This window comes from Cannabis sativa, chromosome 4 (assembly GCF_029168945.1).
Source record: "Cannabis sativa cultivar Pink pepper isolate KNU-18-1 chromosome 4, ASM2916894v1, whole genome shotgun sequence".
In the NCBI taxonomy this organism is placed as follows: domain Eukaryota; kingdom Viridiplantae; phylum Streptophyta; class Magnoliopsida; order Rosales; family Cannabaceae; genus Cannabis; species Cannabis sativa.
Genome location: NC_083604.1, coordinates 10,266,794 through 10,285,075, shown reverse-complemented (window position 1 = coordinate 10,285,075; position 18,282 = coordinate 10,266,794). Strand labels below are relative to the sequence as shown.

Below are 18,282 nucleotides of genomic sequence, written 5' to 3'. Positions count from 1 at the left end.
AAACACAGAAATCTTATAAGCTATCCAAACCAGATAGGTACTCTCGTCCTCTATCGAAATTTGATTCTATTTCACTATAGCATAATTGACACCCACTTTTCACATTTCGCATCAAAATCATAAATATTTAATTGGTGATCAAACAATTAAAAGTAATTAAGTACGAATGAAATAGAATACATAAAAATTAGGGTAAAACTAAATCACGTTAAAACCATAAATCAATGTCAAACAATATTCATATAAATCCTAATAAAATGTTTAGCTACTCATGTTCATCGTAGCAAAATCACACATATTAATTCAGAATAGAAGAAAAAATAGAGAAGAAAAGAATATTGAAAACTCCGTTAAAAAAACCTTCGAGATTGAATTTGCTCTCTAATTTTTGTACTCCTCAACTGCCTCTAATTAAGAGTTTCTGAGTTTTTTTAGCTCTAAAAATCTACTAAAAATACTAATAATAATGTTTTATATAGGCTAACAAAGATACCTAAAAGATACTAAAAAGATTTAAAATTTAAACTTAAACAAGATAAAAATCGCAGCTCTATCTTTTTTTTTCTCTATCTTTTTATTTATTTTTTTAGAAATTTCCTACTACGATGACTGATAGTATTTATGTCATAACTATCTTGATATTACTCAGAATTGGACGATTCAAGATGTTCTGAAAAGCTGAAAGAGAGATCTAAAACTTTGATGTTTTGACTTTTTCCCAAATCTGATCAGATCATAGTAGAATTCAGACTTGAAGTTTCAGTTTTATTTTTTTGGATAATTTTCTCTATTTTATAGATCATCTTTTTTTTTTTAGATTTGACCAATTTATACATTCCAAGTGTCGAAACCTGAAATTATAGAAAACAAGAATAATTATATTCTAAAAAGTGACAATAAAGAAGAAAATTAACTCTAAAAATAACATAAATAATAGGCTAAAAAAATCCTAACAAATTCCCTCAAACTAAATGCTTACTCGCCCTCGAGTAAGACTAACAACTAAAAATAACACAACTTAAATGAAATAAGTCAATCAAGAGAAACATGAGCAACTTTCAAGTAAGATAAATAGCATGGTTATGAACAAAAATTTCACCTATAATAATCCAGAATTTCAGTTCAATCACACTCTTGATTCACCTTAATTAACACTTAACTAACAATTGAAACACTTTATCCATGCAAATTACATCCATCAATCCACTAACTCAATATATTCCATAAGCTTGTAATACTCACTATTCTCCACTAATATAAATAGATGTACAACTAAGAATCAAAATTTCCTTCGAAGCTTGTAATGTTAGGCTTAGGTATGGGTAGATGGAATGGTCATTTGGGCTCAGCTATACCATAAGCTTCTCCAATCAATTCACCCGATAACTTTCACAAATGATCCCGGTATCCATTTTTTTCTAATTACATGAAAGAATTTTTTTCAACAATATTGCAACTACTTTATTTTTATTTTTTCTTTCCTTTTTTCTTTCAATTTTTTTCTTCAAATTTGACACTTATTGTCAGATTTTTTTTCTTTTTCAAGTTGTTGCCAATCAATTTTTTTTCACATTCTCTTAATTTTTGCACTTATTCCCACACACATATAACAAATTTCCCATACATATTCTCCAAAATAAAAGATTCACTTATGGTATAATTAGGGTCAAATTTTGGATGTTAATGGGTTTATCTTGTTTAGGCTCAAAATAGGTAGAAACAAAGAAATAAAGTTAAGGCTCAAAAAGGGTAACTAAGATAAAAATTACAAGGATGGCTTGAAAGGAACAATCGATCAAAAAAATGCATAAATCACTTTCCTTGCATAATTTATTATTTGAAATTATTACATAGAAAATATAAATTGACACTTTATTTACAAAAATACCTCCATAAGGTAAAGACAATATTTATACCTTTTATGTGATTTTAATTACCAAAATACCACTTACACTATCACTTACACAATCAGACGATGGTTGCAGGGTTGTTGCTGCGTGGTTGCGCGGTGGTTGCATCAGATGAAGGTTTCAATCAGACTATGGTTGTAGGGTTGTTGGTCGAAGGTTGCATCAGACGAAGATTTTAATCAGACGAAAGTTTTAGGGTGGTTGGTCGAAGGTTGCATCAGACGAAGGTTTCAATCATACGAAATAAATGTTAGCAAAATATTTATGCAACTGTTGTGAAACATTAAAAATCAGAACAGTAGTGTTTCCACGTACGTAACTTTATCTACATGTCTGCTTATGATTTAATATGAACAAATTCACCATTAGAAATTTGAAAAACAACAAAAATACACCAGAATAAGTATTTTACTATGGTATTGATGTATTCTTTTTGAATTATACTTGATTTGGATTGTTTGGGAACTCCAGTTCAACTTTTTGAGATCTGCCTTTCATGGATCTAAAAATTGAAGTCAGGACATTAGTTTTATGCAAATTAAACTGAATTTCCAGATCAATTTTAATTTCGTAGTGGTTTTTCTACCCTTTTTTTATGAATTCGAAATAGTCAATGTTTTGATTAATTACCAAAATAGCCAATGGTGAAGTCGCCGGAATTAATGGTGGTTCTCTTTCTGGTTGAATTTTTGTTTCGGTTGCGTTGGGTTGCTGAGTAGTTGCGCGATGGTTGCGTGATAGTTGTCCAGAAAGCATGGATCCTGGGTTGAAGGTGTGTGTAAGTGATATTTGTGTAATTTTTTTATTTGGGTTGTATATTTGTTTATTTGGCCAGCTGGAAGTATTTTTGTAATATTGTTACTTTTTTTGGTTAAAATTGAAAAAAGCCCTTATTATTTTGCCTCATATAGCAAGCAAGCAAGTTCTAGAATTTTCCAAACAACTTTCCACGTATCAAATTTAGCATACATAAACCAATTTAATTGCTCGAATTTACCTTTTATAATTCCATGTTCTTTTAAAGCACAAAATTAAAATTAGTCAAGGATGTAATATCACCAAGCACACAAATTTTTTTAAAAAAATGAAATTTAATTTGTTCATCCAAATAAGAAAATTAAAGAAAACAAGCATAATTCTATTCTAAAAATGGACAATGAAAAAGAAAATTAACTCTAAAAATAACATAAATAATAGGCTAAAAATATCCTAACAGTAATACTTAAATGTGTTCGTCCAAATAAGATATAATAGCATACTCTATTCTAGAGTGTTGAGGCTGGCTTGGAAAATCAAGGTGTGGATTCTTCAACAGAAGTTCTTGGATTGGATTATCGTTGATTGTACTAAAAGATAGAAGGATGCCCTAATAGGCTTCAAGAGGTATTGTTTTCTTTTCAGCAGTTTAGATTTAATCTAAATACATTATATTAAGACCCTTAGGCTTATGGTTCATTTTAGATAAAAAAAAACTATTTTTATCAAATTTCGCTTCTGCTTTTATAACTTTGATATGGACTATAAAAATTAACAATTGGTATTAAGAGCAATCTTCATAATTATATAGATTAAATACTGTGTTGGGTAATTCTGTATTTATACATATATGTTGATATATTGTGAATGAATGAAATTATTATTTTTATGCATGAATGTGAATCGTTAATTATATAGTAAAATTAGATTAGGAATTTTACAATTTTACTAGAAAAATTGTATACCATGATTTGTGGTATAGGTTTTGATGTAATTTTATTTTTAAATTTATTTGTAAATTTTTGTTAAATAATATATCATAAAAATTCACAATACCTCCATTAATGAGTGAGCTCGAGTTTAAGGACTGATAAGAAATTCTGCAACTCATGATTTGGCAAAACATACTCTTTAGTTAGACAATGAGCTATCTTAGTTCGAGAAAGTACCGCCGTCGATTATGAATTGCTGCATTGTTAATCATATGTGATTTTGATCACCTCGTAAAAAAAATCAAGTAATTATTGTGCTAAACATAATTTGTTGCAATGTGATTTAGACCAATAGCTTGTTGCAATGTTATTTATAAGATTGCAACAAAGTTTTTGAGCTCTAGAATCAGTAACATCCATCCTGAAATAATTTTCCACTCACAAGGGGGATTTATTAAAGGAAGATTCGTAGGGCATAATATAATGATTTGCCAAGATTTAGTAAGACACTACTGCAGACAAACCAAGTTGTATAATCAAGCTTGATCTCCAAAAAGCTTATGACACCATTGAGTGGGAATTTCTGGAGGAGGTTCTAATTGGTCTCAAATTCCCTAGCAGTTTCATACAGCTAACAATGAACTGCATCTCTACTCCGAAGTTCTCTCTTATGTTCAATGGAACCTTACATGGCTTCTTTGAATCTAGGAGAGGTCTAAGGCAAGGGGACCCCATGTCCCCTCTATTGTTTGTATTGGGTATGGAATACTTCTCTAGGCTAATGGGGAAGATTGGGGAGAAGGAAGACTTTCACTTTCATGACAGGTGCTCGGGCCTCAAATTAAATCATCTGGCTTTTGTTGATGATGTCTTACTATTCAGTCATGGAGATTTCAAAAGTGTGTTATACATGTTACAGGCTCTAAAGCTCTTCTCATTAACCTCAGGCTTACAACCTAATACCACTAAAACTACTATATATTGCATTAATATGCAGCAGGGGTGTGTGGATAAGATCCTGCAACTGTCAGGGTTTATGAGACATGAGCTCCCATTCACATACTAGGGGGTTCCAATTTGTGCTAAAAAGATTTCCAGGAAAGAAATTGAGGTATTGGTTGAAAGAATGACATCAAGAATTAGAACCTGGAGTTCAAGGAACCTATCATTTGCTGAAAGAACAACTCTAATCAACTCAGTATTCATTGCTTTACAAGCATAATGGAGCCAAATTGTGATCATGCCAAAAAGAATTTTGAAGTCAATTGAAGCCATTTGTAGAGCTTTCTTATGGAAAGGGCAAGCTGTGTTTTATGGAGCAGGTGCTGTTGCTAGGGACAATGTATGTCAACCTAAGTCTACAGGGGGATTTGGTATCAAAAAGCTTGAAACTTGGAACAGCCATGTCCAAGTACATTTGGGCTATCTCGAACAACCAAGAAAGCCTATGGCTAAGATGGGTGAACAGTGTATACATCAAAGGCCAACCCTGGTGGAGTTACAGTGCTTCTATACACACCAGTTGGTATTGGAAGAAGCTTGTCTCCCTCAAAAACCAGATTTTTTTCCTTAACTGACATTGCTGAATTTCAAAGGAACAAATATACAATTGCAGCAGGGTACAAGATGTTTAGCACTCATCAACCAAAAATGGCTTGGAGCAAAGAGGTGTGGTCTCGATTGAATACACCAAAACATACTATGATTCTATGGCTTGTAATGCTTTAATAGGTTGAAGACAAAAGATCTGTTGATTAAAATTGGAATTCAACTGCAAGAGAAGTGTAGCCTATGTGGTGAGCACAATGAGAATATTCAACATTTATTCTTTAAGTGCAGAATAACCAATCATTGCTTGGTGGAGATCAAGTCGTGGCTAGGGTGGAAAGCTCAAGCTGCAATTGTACAACAGCTTGTTCAATGGATTGGGAAGGCAAAGGTTTCAAAGTTCAGGAAATTAGTCTATTGTGCAGCGGTTGCTGCTATGGTATACACTGTCTGAAAAATGAAGAATGCTCTGATATGGCAGGGCGATCAGGTGAACAGCAATCAGTTGGTTGAAGAGATTAAATGGAGTCTAAGGACTCGGGTACAGGCTTTCTTACCAAAGAAAATAACAAATGTAAATAAAGAGTGATTTTTTGCTTTATAGATAAACAAAGAATACAGAGAAGGAATTGGAGAATTGTATAGTTTGAGGCCCTTGATTATAGGTGCTCTTAGTTTGTAAATTCGTTTGTGCAATACAACTCATTGATTTATCAAAAAGAAAAAAAACATAATTTGTTTTTTTTTTAGTACCAAATTTAGCACAATATTTGCCACTTGCATTGCAGATCGGCTAAGACAAACTATTATTAAAAGACAAGGGAAATGGATTATGGACAAGGAAAGACAACCTTTTCTAACAAATGTTGTTTAAGACGGGTCAACTCTTTGTATGGCTTTATCCCTTTTCACGTCATGCTTCCTTCATCTCTCCATCCAATTTTCGAAGAAATAGCTCCATTTCTTCAATCCCAGTAAAACTTAAACTTGCTGATGCCTCTACCTTCTGTCAAAATGAAAGATTACTAGGTAAGTGGTTGACTTTTACATGATCACATGATGTTCGTAATAAGAAAATGAAAATTTTTAACCGGTAATTTTTCGTCAATGGGCTTCCTACTGATTTCCGTGGTGACCTTAAGTTCATTCTTCAACTACAAAATGAGACATTATTGTAATGTATTCCCGAGCCCATGGCAGTAAAGCAGTGATACCAACCTCTCCCATACTCAATTAACGAAAGGTAATACAACTAACTTTAAGGCTAGCATTTTCCTTTTCGACGGTTGCAATGTCATCAGCATCTTCAGCTTCCTTTCTCATCAGCTCATCTTGTACTTTGATTGATTCAAGGGAGGACTGGTTAATGAAGAAAACATTTCATCGCAGAAAAGGCACGTTCAGAGAACAAAATAGACTGAAATAACTTGGACGTTAAAAAATGACAAAAATAGAGTGGAATAACTAAGACATTCAACTATCCTGTGTGTAGCATTCAAACTCACCTTTTCTTTTTCCATTTTTAGTAATTTGATCACCTTCCGAAAAGATTCATTCAGCTTTCTTTCCTCTGAAATTAATGGTGAAAAGTTAAACACAAGACATCAGATGACACTATTATATACTTGCCAATCATGTATACTGAAAGGTTAGATTTGTACCTTCTAATTCTAATTTCTGTTGTAAATAAGAATGATGATTGCGTTCCCTTTCAAGTTCCAATTGCAATTGTCTAATCTCAACAGCGGTCTGTGCTGCAGCAGCTGACGACTATTATTCTCTTCTAGCAAATCTGCAAACTCCTAGAAGCATTCATACATCTGTTGTCAAGTTTATTCATCATTGAAAAAAGAGTTATTTGCGTCCTTAAGTGGTCAAGTATTTACAACTAACCCCCAATTCTAAAATTTTAGTAGTAAAACCTCCTAAATCCAGCTTCTGTTAAGCAGATAGCCTTTTCCGTTCATTTTTGGGTGTTAAGTGACAGGTTGGAATGTCTACGTGTATACAATGCACACGTCGCACAATTTAATTAGTTCACGTAATAAATATTTAAAATTAAAATATAAAAATTAATTATTTTAAAAATAAAAAATAAAAAAAAAATATTTTTATTTAAAAATCAAAAAATTAAAAATTAAAAAATTTATATTTATATTTTTTTTTCTTTTTCTTTTTCTTTTTTTTTTCTTTTCTTTCTTCACACCTCCTTCTTCTTCTCTCTCTAACTTCTTCATCTTTGAAACCCTAGCCCCCAAAATCAGCCCCATCAAACCCTAACCGACTCCCCATTCCAGCTCCACGCACAGCCAACCAATCTCAGCCCTAGCTCCCTAATTCTTCAAAGAAAAAGAACAAATCCAAATTCGATTTTGGAAAATCTACTCTCACAAATATACCAATTTACTATACTCTTTGCACCATTTCTCGAATTCGAGAGTTATATCTTGCAAGACAATACGTAAAAAGAAAGCGACATCAGATTTTTGCTTACAGGAAATATATAGAAAACGTCAAGGAAGCATGAATTTTACTCTCAACTTTCCGAGAAACCAAACATGCCGCAATCACACAATTCGAATCATTTAGGTGTCGGGTTTTGGTATGATTTCTCAGAGAAGGAAACTTACGAAGGGATTTGTTGGTGCATGTAGAGAAGGAATCCGGAGACATCGTTAATGGCATGGAAGATCATTGAGCTGTCGATAGAATCGGCGTTGGTCTCAATCTCCATACAGTTCGTCTCCGGTTCCGAGCAACCCTGCCCCTCCTCCATGGCTTTAGGTTTCATTTCGCTTTGGTAAAAAAGACGACAAATATCGTCATTTAAATTTAAATTTGGGTGTTAGCACGTAGTTTAGGCGGGGAAAATCAACAATGTTGGAGAGACCTGAGTGAGATTTTTTAGGGAGCTGGGGATGAGATTGGTTGGCTGTGCGTGGAGCTAGAATGGAGAGTCGGCTGGGGTTTGCTGGGGCTGATTTTGGGGACTAGGATTTCAAAGATGAAGAAGTTAGAGAGAGAAGAAGAAGGAGGCATGAAGAAAGAAAAGAGAAAGAAAAGAAAAAAAATATATATATATATATAAAAATAAATTTTTTGATTTTTAAATAAAAATATTTTATTTATTTTTTATTTTTAAAATAATTAATTTTTTATATTTTAATTTTAAATATTTATTACGTGGACTAATTAAATTGTGCCACGTGTACACGTAGACATTCCAACTTGTCACTTTAACACCCAAAAATGGACGGAAAGGGCGAACTGCTAACAGAAGCTGGGCTTAGGGGTTTTACCACCAAAATTTTAGAATTGGGGGTTAGTTGCAAATACCTGACCACTTAAGGAGGTTATGCCGCAAATAACTCTTAAAAAAAACAAAAAATAAAAAAATAAGAGCAGAAAACCTAAGATAGACAGTCAAGATATTATGAACACCTAGGACAGCTGTTTTTGTTAAGACAAGCATGCATTAAAACAGCAGCAGAAATCAGTTTGAAACTTCAAATTTGAATATTTTGATCCCACTTTACTCAAAATGACAACAGAACGAACCTCATTTGTAAATACATTGTTCACTCCATCCTGTTTAGAGACAACATCATTATGCAATTGATTTCCAGAATCTGTTTTTTGCTTGACTTGTGAATTTATGTTTGCCGATTGGGTGAATTCTCCTGCAAAAGTACCACGTTCTGACGTTCACATAGAGACTACCTCAATTTTTTTCAAGACAGCTTAGACATTACCTCATCAATCATAACAATTCACTTCTTATGCCTCTATGAATGAAATAAAAAGGGCAAGGCAGAGAACTACCGTCAAAAAACTTGCTCCATTTGATGAGACCTTGTGACTTTCATTTCTAGACACATTTAAAGCTGCAGTTGTTGATTCAAAATTATGTTTCAATGATCCATTTTCTTTACTCAATCTGTATATTTTGATCCTGTAAAATGCAAAGGGAATGTCAAACCAATGCCAAGCGGCACAAAACAGCTAATAAACCACCATTACATCTCACATGTACCTCCTTTTGCAAGCATCATATGGAAATTTCTTTAACATTTACGTTCAGTAGCTAGGGCCTTCTGGTTTGGAGAGGCATGATCTATAGAAATTGACGAATGTCAAGGGGACAATCTCATGGAAAAGCTAGGAAGCTTTCTAGTGACTTTTAGGAGAGATTGGAAGATACTTTTTGATCTATGCAGCTTCCTTGTTCGAGACCCTTTGGGAGTACACAAACTTAATGCTTCACAATGTCACGAATTGGTTTGTTGATATCAACTCTGGTGTAGTCTAGATTCAAGGAGTTTACTATAGCAAGAGAACAAAGTAATTTACAGGTGCAGAATTATTCTCTTGTCCCCATACTTTGCTAATAGTGGACGTTTCCTTCAAAGAAAACATGGAGTTGGTGGTTCTTGATATTGGCAACAATAATGATGCTATTTGGACTTCTAAAACTTGCAAAGTCAATTGATTCCGGCTCAGGGATTTTTTTTAAAAAAAAAAAAACTTGTCAGGTGAGTGCCAACTCTGCACTGGAAGCGGAAGGTGAGGAAATAGTGATAGCCCTTGAATGGGCAAAGGAGCAAAACTGGGATTTTATCTCTTTGTTTTCTGATTGCCAGATGGCAATACAGCTGCTAATAATGATAAGGTTAAACTTGTAATATTGCCTTTGTGGATAAACTAGCTTCAGTAGCTAGGATCAGTGATCTTGGAGTGCATGGTGCTGTTGGGGAGTGTCTGACCTCAATTTGTTTCAATTTATAGAACTTTTGTTCCATTAATAATAAATAAAAAAAAAAGAAGAAGAAGAAGAAGAAAAGAAAGAAAGAACGAACTAACTTGTGCAAAAGTTTAAAGTCATACTAGATCGATCTTCAAATAAACAAACAAAGGGAATTGACTTGGTGCAGCACTGCAAACAAGCTTACATGAGTCGGTTAGTATCATTTTGACCTCTCATCAAATACGAAGCCCAAATCTCATTCGCAGGAGGTGGCGGTTGAACCCAGTGCCCTGGTATGCGGCTGCACAAATTCTACTGAAGTTAAAATGTGACATTGTCTTAGGTGGTGCAGCAATTGGCAATTAGTTAACTATTAAAGAAGTAATAATAAAGAATACAAGTGGAACAAACAAATAGAATTTAGTATGAGTGGTATAGTTTGACTGCAAATGAGTTAGAACATTGAACTGCCACTTTACTGGTTGAGCAAAATATTGAAACAAAAATTGGCATCCTTACCTTCCTCCTGGTCTTATGTAGGCATCCCAAGTTCTTCTCACCTGCATAAAATTTATATAGTACTCATTAAGATACAGACCTGATCAAAGAAATACTAAAAGCCTACCAACAAAGAAGTTTGTATCACCTCAATAAGGGTGCCTATATCAATATTGCTCCCATGATAATAGTGATAGAATTCAATTGGCAAGTTAGCAACAGAATCATAGACTTGTGTTTCTAGTGATTGCTTCCCGGGTTCTTTCTCCATGTTCACACTAGATTTCTGATCCTTTTTAACCAGAGGTTCCTGATCATTATCTTCATTAGGGCTTATTTCTTTTGATTCGGGCCCAAGATTATGGGTTGCTTTCCTAGATTCTTCAGCAGTTGCAATGGCACCCTTTGCAGCCTCTGTATCAGCTGCTGCAATTGCCTGACGTTCCTCTTCCTCGACTGCAGCTTGCACCCTCTCCAGAAACTTGTCATCCTCCTCAGGAAGAAAATGACCTGCATAATAATGTTGTATGGTAAAGACATTCTCAATTCATTGGAGGAATTTGTTAAGGCCTGGCCAAAGCAAGCTTAGTTCCGACCATGCAATATCATCATACATTAAAAGAACGAAAACACAAAAACAGGGAGAATATAGAAAGAAAAGTGAACCACAAAACCTTGTTTTTTCAACTTTTGAATCCTAATTGAGCGTAACTCTTGCAGTTTCTCCACAATCAATACCAGCTCAAGCTGAAATATGAAATTAGCTGTCAAATTTAGTTAAGTGAACACGGAGCATGATGTTTGAAATAAGAAGCTTTCATATCTAGCTCAACATCTGTAGATTTAGAAAACAAGTCCATAAATTCTAACCTCAGATTCTAGCCTCTTTCTCTCCTCTTTTGCTTTCAGCTTTGCAATCTCTTTCATCTTCTCCACCTGGGAATCAACATGCCAAAGTTAGTAGCAAACAAACTTGCAGAACATAGACAAATGCCTAACAAGATGAACTTGTGATTGTATGTTACCAATTAACAATACATGTGCAGAACAATATAGTCCAATACCTTGCGTTTTGCAGTATCATTGGCAATTTCCCTAGCCCTCCACTCATCAGCTTCTTGATCAGCTTGGTCAAACCTTTCACGCTCCTATGATCGTTACAGAGAGTAAATGGATATGAAATCAACTTAAGCAACAAAAAGATACCTATTTCCATAAGAAAGATGTCAAATCGGAAAAGAATAAAGCAAGTTCACTAAAACCACCTTCGCATGCATTTCTGCAATGAGCTTCCTCTTTCTCTTCCTCCAACGTTTATTTCGTTTCGACTTCTTCATTTTATTAGATAACCTAATAGCAGCACATTTTTCTTCCCATGGATACAGTTCATCATTAATCGCCCTAAATGGTTCAAGTTGAGCTCTTAGTCTACACATCAGAGCATTTGTCGTTTCCACTGAAAGTGAAACTTGGGATTCCGTACCAACCCTTCTATCTTTCAATATATTGAAAATCCCGCTAAGTGAATCATCATTATCTACTTCTACAGACCCTTTAACATCTTTAACCACCATCAACATTTCAAGTTCTTTACACCTACCAATACAAATACCAAACAATAAAGCAAAAACAACTAAATGGTAACAAACAACAACATAATATATAATGTCACAAAGTAATGTATAATGAATCGAAAACATACATCGATTTCGCAAGACTGACAGTGTCATGTAAATCTTTAAGGCTATGAAGCACGTTTCTGGTTTCCCAAAAGGCAATCGAGCTTGGTTGATTAGGCGGTACCATAGGGATCCAAGGTGGCCGCAGGGTAGGTTGAAAGGGAGTTGGATCCATGACTACAGCAAAATAGAAGGGAAATTTACCTAATAAGAGAAAAATTAAAAATGAGATTCAGATTTGTCAGTAACTAAAGTTGAAATTAGTTGTATAATTAGAGAATAAATCCGCGCTTCGCGCAGTGTTGCATAACAATTATAATATTTTTATATTGCTAAATGTTTGTATCAAATAAGTGATATAATATAAAAAGTATTGTATTATCTTACGAGCACTATTATTTAGAATTCATAGAAATTATGAATTTTTTTGAAAAAAGTTTTGTAATTGGGGTGGAAGAGAGAAGAACATATGATTTAGAAGGTGATCAGCTCTGAAACAAAGAAATGGACAAAAATGTTGTGATTTTTGTATAGTGCTGATCTGAAATTTAAAATAAAACATTCAGACTTTGTTGAATTGTTATTTTGTCTATGCTTCGGTCCAATCAAATTCAGTGCACCCTCATTGTTTTTTTGTCCTGCCTTCACTTCTTTACTGCAACTCTATTTTATATTTTCTTACATATATCTATAATACAAAAAACTAAAGATAACACTTAATTTTGACACTAATTCATTCCAATTTAATGTATGATGTCAAATGTTAGCAAGTTCACTCCAACACACAATTTAATATCTGAAAAACACAATAACATATATTTACAATCAAATATGTATCCTGACTTTTCAACTCATCAAATTAACTATTATGTATACAACTTTTGACCAAGTTAATTAGAGGGACACAAATGAACTAATTAAGTCACTGGTTTTTGGGTTACTTTTAACTATGAAAAATGAAAAACGAGAGAAAGTTAAAAGACCTGAGTTGCTGCCGTTTGCGAGGGAGAAGATGTGTCGTCGTTGGGTAGGCAGGAGCTGTGTCGTCGTTGGGGAGGGAGGAGCTGTGTCGCTTCCGTCGTTGGTGAAGATGCCGTCCCCTACTTAGGGAGGAGATGGCCGTCGTCGTCAGCGAGTAGGGGAGAAGATGTCGTCGTCTCCGTCGTCTTCTAATCGCTGGGCAGCGAATCACCGTCGTCGTCCACTCTCTGAGCAGTGGGCAGGCGGCTTCAAAGGGGATGAGGTGAGAGAGAGAATACGAGAGAGAGGTGAGATTTAGGTTTTTTTTTAAAAAGAAATGTTTTTCTTATATATATTATATACTTTTAATGAAGATGATTTTATTTAAAAACTTTCCCCAAGTACAATTGTTTTAAATGAAAAGGAGCATCATGCTCACTACAAATATAATCTTACTTCAAATAAGCAATGAGCGGCCTTATTAGCAGATTGTTTAACAAAAATTGTAGAAACATTGTTTAAGAATGATAACAATCCTTGACAATCACGAACAAGCAATCTAAATTTAGACAACATTGCAATTGAACTTTTAATAGCTTGAACAGCAATAGAGGAATTCAAAAAATTTAATATATTTTTTTTTTGAATAAAAATTTCAGTATTCATTAAACTGAGTAATCAGCCAAAGCAATGGCAACTAACTCAGGAGACAGAAAACCCTCCTGGATAGTACGACCTGTGGAGAAACAAGAAGCTCGCGCCATATAATGAGCGGCTCTGTTTGCAGATCGTTTAACAAAACACACAGAAACAAAAGACAAACGAGTAAGCAAGAGCTTACAATCAGAAACAATAAGTCCAAATTGAAAAGGCGTAAAAAGAGAACTTAAAATAGCTTGAACACAAACTAAACTATATGTCTCAAGAACAACATCACCCCCAAGAAAATTTATCAATCCAACTAAGAGCCTCCTTGATGCCAATGATTTCAACCATCTCGGGTTGCACCCGACCTTCAAAAGATTTATTGAATGCAGCCACAATTTTGATTGGCCAGCGTGATATTTATTTTTTGTTTTTTTTTTTATTTTAGTTTTTAAAATATAATATATTGGGTAATTCTACAATAGACACCCCAAAATTAAATACATCAATGCACCCCTTAAATTCTTAATAATTATTGGATGTAATATTAAGTGTACACATTATTTAGTGGGGTGTTGCACAAAGAATATAATTCCCAAATCTCACACACCTTCCACTCTTCTATTTTATAAAAAAAAAAAAAAAAATCTCACTCCCTTAACCACCAAATCTCTATTTTGTCGTTACCTAACCCACTTTTTTCTCCTACACTTTCTATTTCACTTTCTTACTGCATAAACTTGATTTCAAGGCTCATTTTTTAAAGTTGGTCAAGTTTTAAATTTCAAATGATCACTTACTCTCAGCAACATTATTATTGAATTATGCATCAACAAATTATCTTTCATTAGGTGAACTCCCAATCTTCTTATTTAATTGTTTAAGTGATTTCCTTTTCCATTATTGTTTGGCAGTACAATATTGATTAAGAATTTTCTATTTTTAATGAATATTGAATGCAGCTATTTTTGGTGGAGTAGCATTAGGTATTGTTGATAAATATTATCTCTCAAAGTTAAACACATTTGGGATATTTATTGTATCAGGTTAGAATTACTATGTTATCCTCTGTATTCACAATGTTATTCTCTGTATTATAAAAAAAAAATTGAAAACTTCTTTATAAGCTCATCGTATATACCTTCTTGAAGGTCATAAAATTCTTTCTGGAAAACATAAAAGATAGAATAATTTAAAAAGATAGATAAATTTAAAATATTATGTATGAAAATGTTATTGCACATCTTCTTCATGATTCTTTCAGTTTCACATTCGCTCTTTACAATTTGCAAGGATGCAGCTGGAGTTGCTGGTATCTTTTTATTTATTTAATTATTGTTGGGTTAGGATTTTAATTATGAAAATGGCTGGACTTTTGTTTTGGAATCTTATTGTGTTATATATGGAAGACCCATGTTATTAATTAAAATATTGGGATTACCCATTAAATCTTTGCTTACTTTTTGTTTCTACATGCTAGACTAATTTCTGGAATACTTTTCTAATGGCTCAATTAGTGCGTTGATTATCTTAGTTTGTCTAATAAAGTGCTAAGTCGTTTAATCAATTTTGTATTTGAGATTGACCAACATCAGTTATTGGGTTTGGGATTTTTGTTTTTTTTTTGTAAGAAACTCAAATTTTTTGATAAAATAAATGAGCTAAGGATTAAATTATCAAGAATTAGATAGTAACTGGAAAGTAATACCAATTACATGATATGCATAATTAAACTTGATATTTTTGTGGGTGAAGCTTAGTTTCTTTGCGGAATTGTCAGACCAAAATACTAGATTGGCATCCATTGACTAAGTCATTTCCCAGAACTTATTGCTTGTATATGCAGACCTCTGAATTTTTGGTTTACAAAATCATTTTTAAAGAGTCTTTGAAGCCAAAATTTAAGGCCTTGGAATCTGAATAAGCTTATAATTATTTCTAATGCTAAAAATGCAAGGCATTGAACTTTTAAAATGCATGAATGCATTGATAATTTTACTTTTCCAATTCATTCTCACTAATTTATGGATTTCAGTGATAATTTTACATTGGTAGCAGTGATTGCATATATCAGTTTTTGTAGTTTGACTGCTGCTGAGATGAATTGTGCACTAAAAAGTTAAATTTTTGTGAGTATGTTTCAGTGTAAATCATAAAATGAAGGGTTGTTTTATTGAATAAGTGAAAATATGTAGCATTTGTGTCCTGTAAAGAAAGGGAATCCAGAGATCATTGTAGTCTAAATTATATGTAAATTCTTACGGTTTCATGGTAATAATACCAATCCTTTGAGTTGGAAGCTTCATTATAATGACTAAATGAATACTATAAAGTGTCAAGTTCATTTACATAACCTATTTTATTTTTTATGAAACATTTTTGTTGGTTTTTTTAGATGGAGAAATATCTAATACAACACTTGGATGAAGAATTGAGGCGCTTACAAAGTGTGACCCAGCAGATGGAAGAGTGTATTCATTCAAAGAATCACGAGGTTGATAGATTGCTGGAAGTAATTTTGAGGGCAGACGAGGGTAGAAAAAATTCAACGAATCAAATTTTGTCTGGTTTAGCAACAGCAATTGATAAAATAAATAGTTTTGAAGGTCAATGTTCAAAGGGGCATGTGCATACCAGTTTGGCGGAGATTAACATGGAAAAAGATGCTAAACAATTTCAGATGAATCAATCTAATGCTGGTGAAGTGAATGTTGGGTTTTATGCCCTAAATAAAACTCTATTTCAATGTAATCTATTTTATTCAACATCAGTAAAGAAACAGAAGTATTTTTCATTCATTTGTGTATGTTTTGGTTCACTTAATCAATTGCTTGTCTATTTGATTTATAAATTCATCTTAAACCTTTTTCACATACTTGATCCTGTTTATTGTGTTGTCATCACTTTGAAAAGTAAACATGACTATGTGAATAAAGTTTCCTAGATTTATCAGACACAGGGTTTTACTGATATGATAATCTACAACAAGAGTTTACTTGCATTTGGAGAAATGCTATGTTCTTTCCAGAACATTGGTTAAAGTAAAGCTCAGGTTGGATGCATGAAGTATGCATCGGAAGGGACCGATATTGAACTTTGACTTAGATTTATTAAACTTACCGTAATATCTATTCAAGTCAATATCGCATAGTTGATCCTAGATCAAATGTTCTTAATCCTGTTATGATTAGGCTCAATCTTGAAAGGCTATTCGTGTTCTTTGATTTGTTAGTTAAGCCTACTTTTAGGTCAGGATGATACGTACATTTCGGGAACACGGTAGTGCAATTGAGTGGGAGCGCTAACATAAACATGGAATCTATAGCTTCTATCTGGCGAATAGTAAGCAAAGGATGATCTCCTTCGAGCTTGACCAAACGAAAATAAATGGTGGAGTACTCATTTCACATAAGCTGAAATATCATTTATACGGGGTCAAGTGTTTTAAGGATAAAATACACAATAGGGTGTAACGGTAATCTAATCCCTTTACAGTGTAGATCATTCATATAGAGGATCATTCATCAAATTAGGATTATAACAATGGATAACTAATGATGTGTCTATATATGGTGGAACATATAGAGCTTTCTATATACTGAGAGTGCAATTCTAAGTTCTATGCGTGGATTCAACGAAGAATTAATAAGTTAGTGAATTTTAGTAATAAATTCTTGATCTACTTATTAGAAGCTCGGTTATATAGACCCACGGTCCCCCCACTAGTTGAGATAATATTTCTTGTAAGACTCATGTAATTGGTTTTGATTAATCAATTATAATTCTCAAGTTAGACTATGTCTATTTGTGAATTTTTCACTAAGTAAGGGCAAAATTGTAAAGAAAGAGTTATTAGGGGCATATTTGTTAATTATGATACTTTGTATGGTTCAATTATTAAATATGATAAATGACAATATTATTTAATAATTATTAAATAATTAGAATTGGCATTTAAATGGTTGAATTAGAAAATTGGTGTTTTTGAGAAAATCAGATACAAAAGTGATAAAACTGCAAAATTGCAAAAAGTGAGGCCCAAATCCAATAAGCCATGGCCAGCCACTTTTTTAGGTATTATCCTCTGATATTTTCATTATTTTAATGTCAAATAATTCAAAACTAACCCTAGTGGAAGGCTATAAATAGATAGTGAAGGCTTTAGGAAAATTACACTTTTCATTCAGAAAAACCTGAGCCTCTCTCTCTACCTTTGGCCGCCACTCTCTCTCTCTCTCTTCTTTCTTAATATTTTGAAACCCTTAGTGATTAGAGTAGTGCCCACACACAGCAAGCAATACCTCAATCATAGTGAGGAAGATCGTGAAGAAAGATTTTCAGCAAAAGGAGTTTCAGCATCAAAGATTCAGAGAAAGAGATCCAGGTTCAGATCTTGATAATACTCTGCGACAGAAAGGATACAAGGGTTAGAGATCTGAACGGAAGGAGTCATTTAATTCCGCTGCACCCAATGTAAGGTTTCCTAAACTTTATATGTGTTTATTTCATCGTTTTAGAAAGTTCATATTTAGGATGTTAATCAACATACTTGTGAGTAGATCTAAGATCCTGGTAAAATAATTTCCAACAACTGGCCTCAGAGCCATGGT

General features: G+C 33.4%; 1 protein-coding gene across 14 annotated transcripts; it reads right to left on the bottom strand.

The window, feature by feature from the left end:
* Window positions 1-5,762: 5,762 nt before the first annotated feature.
* Window positions 5,763-13,367, bottom strand: LOC115712322 (U11/U12 small nuclear ribonucleoprotein 59 kDa protein). 14 transcript variants are annotated; one of them, XR_009687251.1, is made up of 16 exons: window positions 13,051-13,367; window positions 12,091-12,271; window positions 11,654-11,984; window positions 11,453-11,536; window positions 11,259-11,324; window positions 11,063-11,135; window positions 10,537-10,898; window positions 10,410-10,450; window positions 10,096-10,191; window positions 8,969-9,098; window positions 8,705-8,826; window positions 6,808-6,948; window positions 6,652-6,716; window positions 6,404-6,505; window positions 6,238-6,300; window positions 5,763-6,152 (listed from the first exon to the last, which is right to left on the bottom strand). XR_009687251.1 is itself a non-coding variant. In XM_061113259.1 (11 exons), exons 2-10 carry the CDS (start codon window positions 12,240-12,242, stop codon window positions 8,924-8,926), a joined length of 1,380 nt encoding a protein of 459 aa, XP_060969242.1. In that variant the 5' UTR covers window positions 12,243-12,271; window positions 13,051-13,367; the 3' UTR covers window positions 8,600-8,844; window positions 8,899-8,923. The 14 variants fall into 14 exon arrangements, 7 of the variants coding, with proteins under 7 accessions (XP_060969242.1, XP_060969244.1, XP_060969243.1 ...); XR_009687252.1 differs by having other exon boundaries at window positions 6,267-6,300; XR_009687248.1 differs by having other exon boundaries at window positions 6,238-6,505; window positions 6,808-6,966.
* Window positions 13,368-18,282: the final 4,915 nt, after the last annotated feature.

Bases quoted from the DNA above. Each gene is read 5' to 3' on its own strand.
- LOC115712322 (XM_061113259.1), bottom strand. From the start codon at position 12,242: ATGGATCCAACTCCCTTTCAACCTACCCTGCGGCCACCTTGGATCCCT. The intron at 11,325-11,452 runs GTATTGGACTAT...GTTGATTCCCAG, and splicing joins ATGATACTGCAAAACGCAAG to GTGGAGAAGATGAAAGAGAT. The intron at 10,192-10,409 runs GTAAGGATGCCA...GAATTTGTGCAG, and splicing joins TACATAAGACCAGGAGGAAG to CCGCATACCAGGGCACTGGG.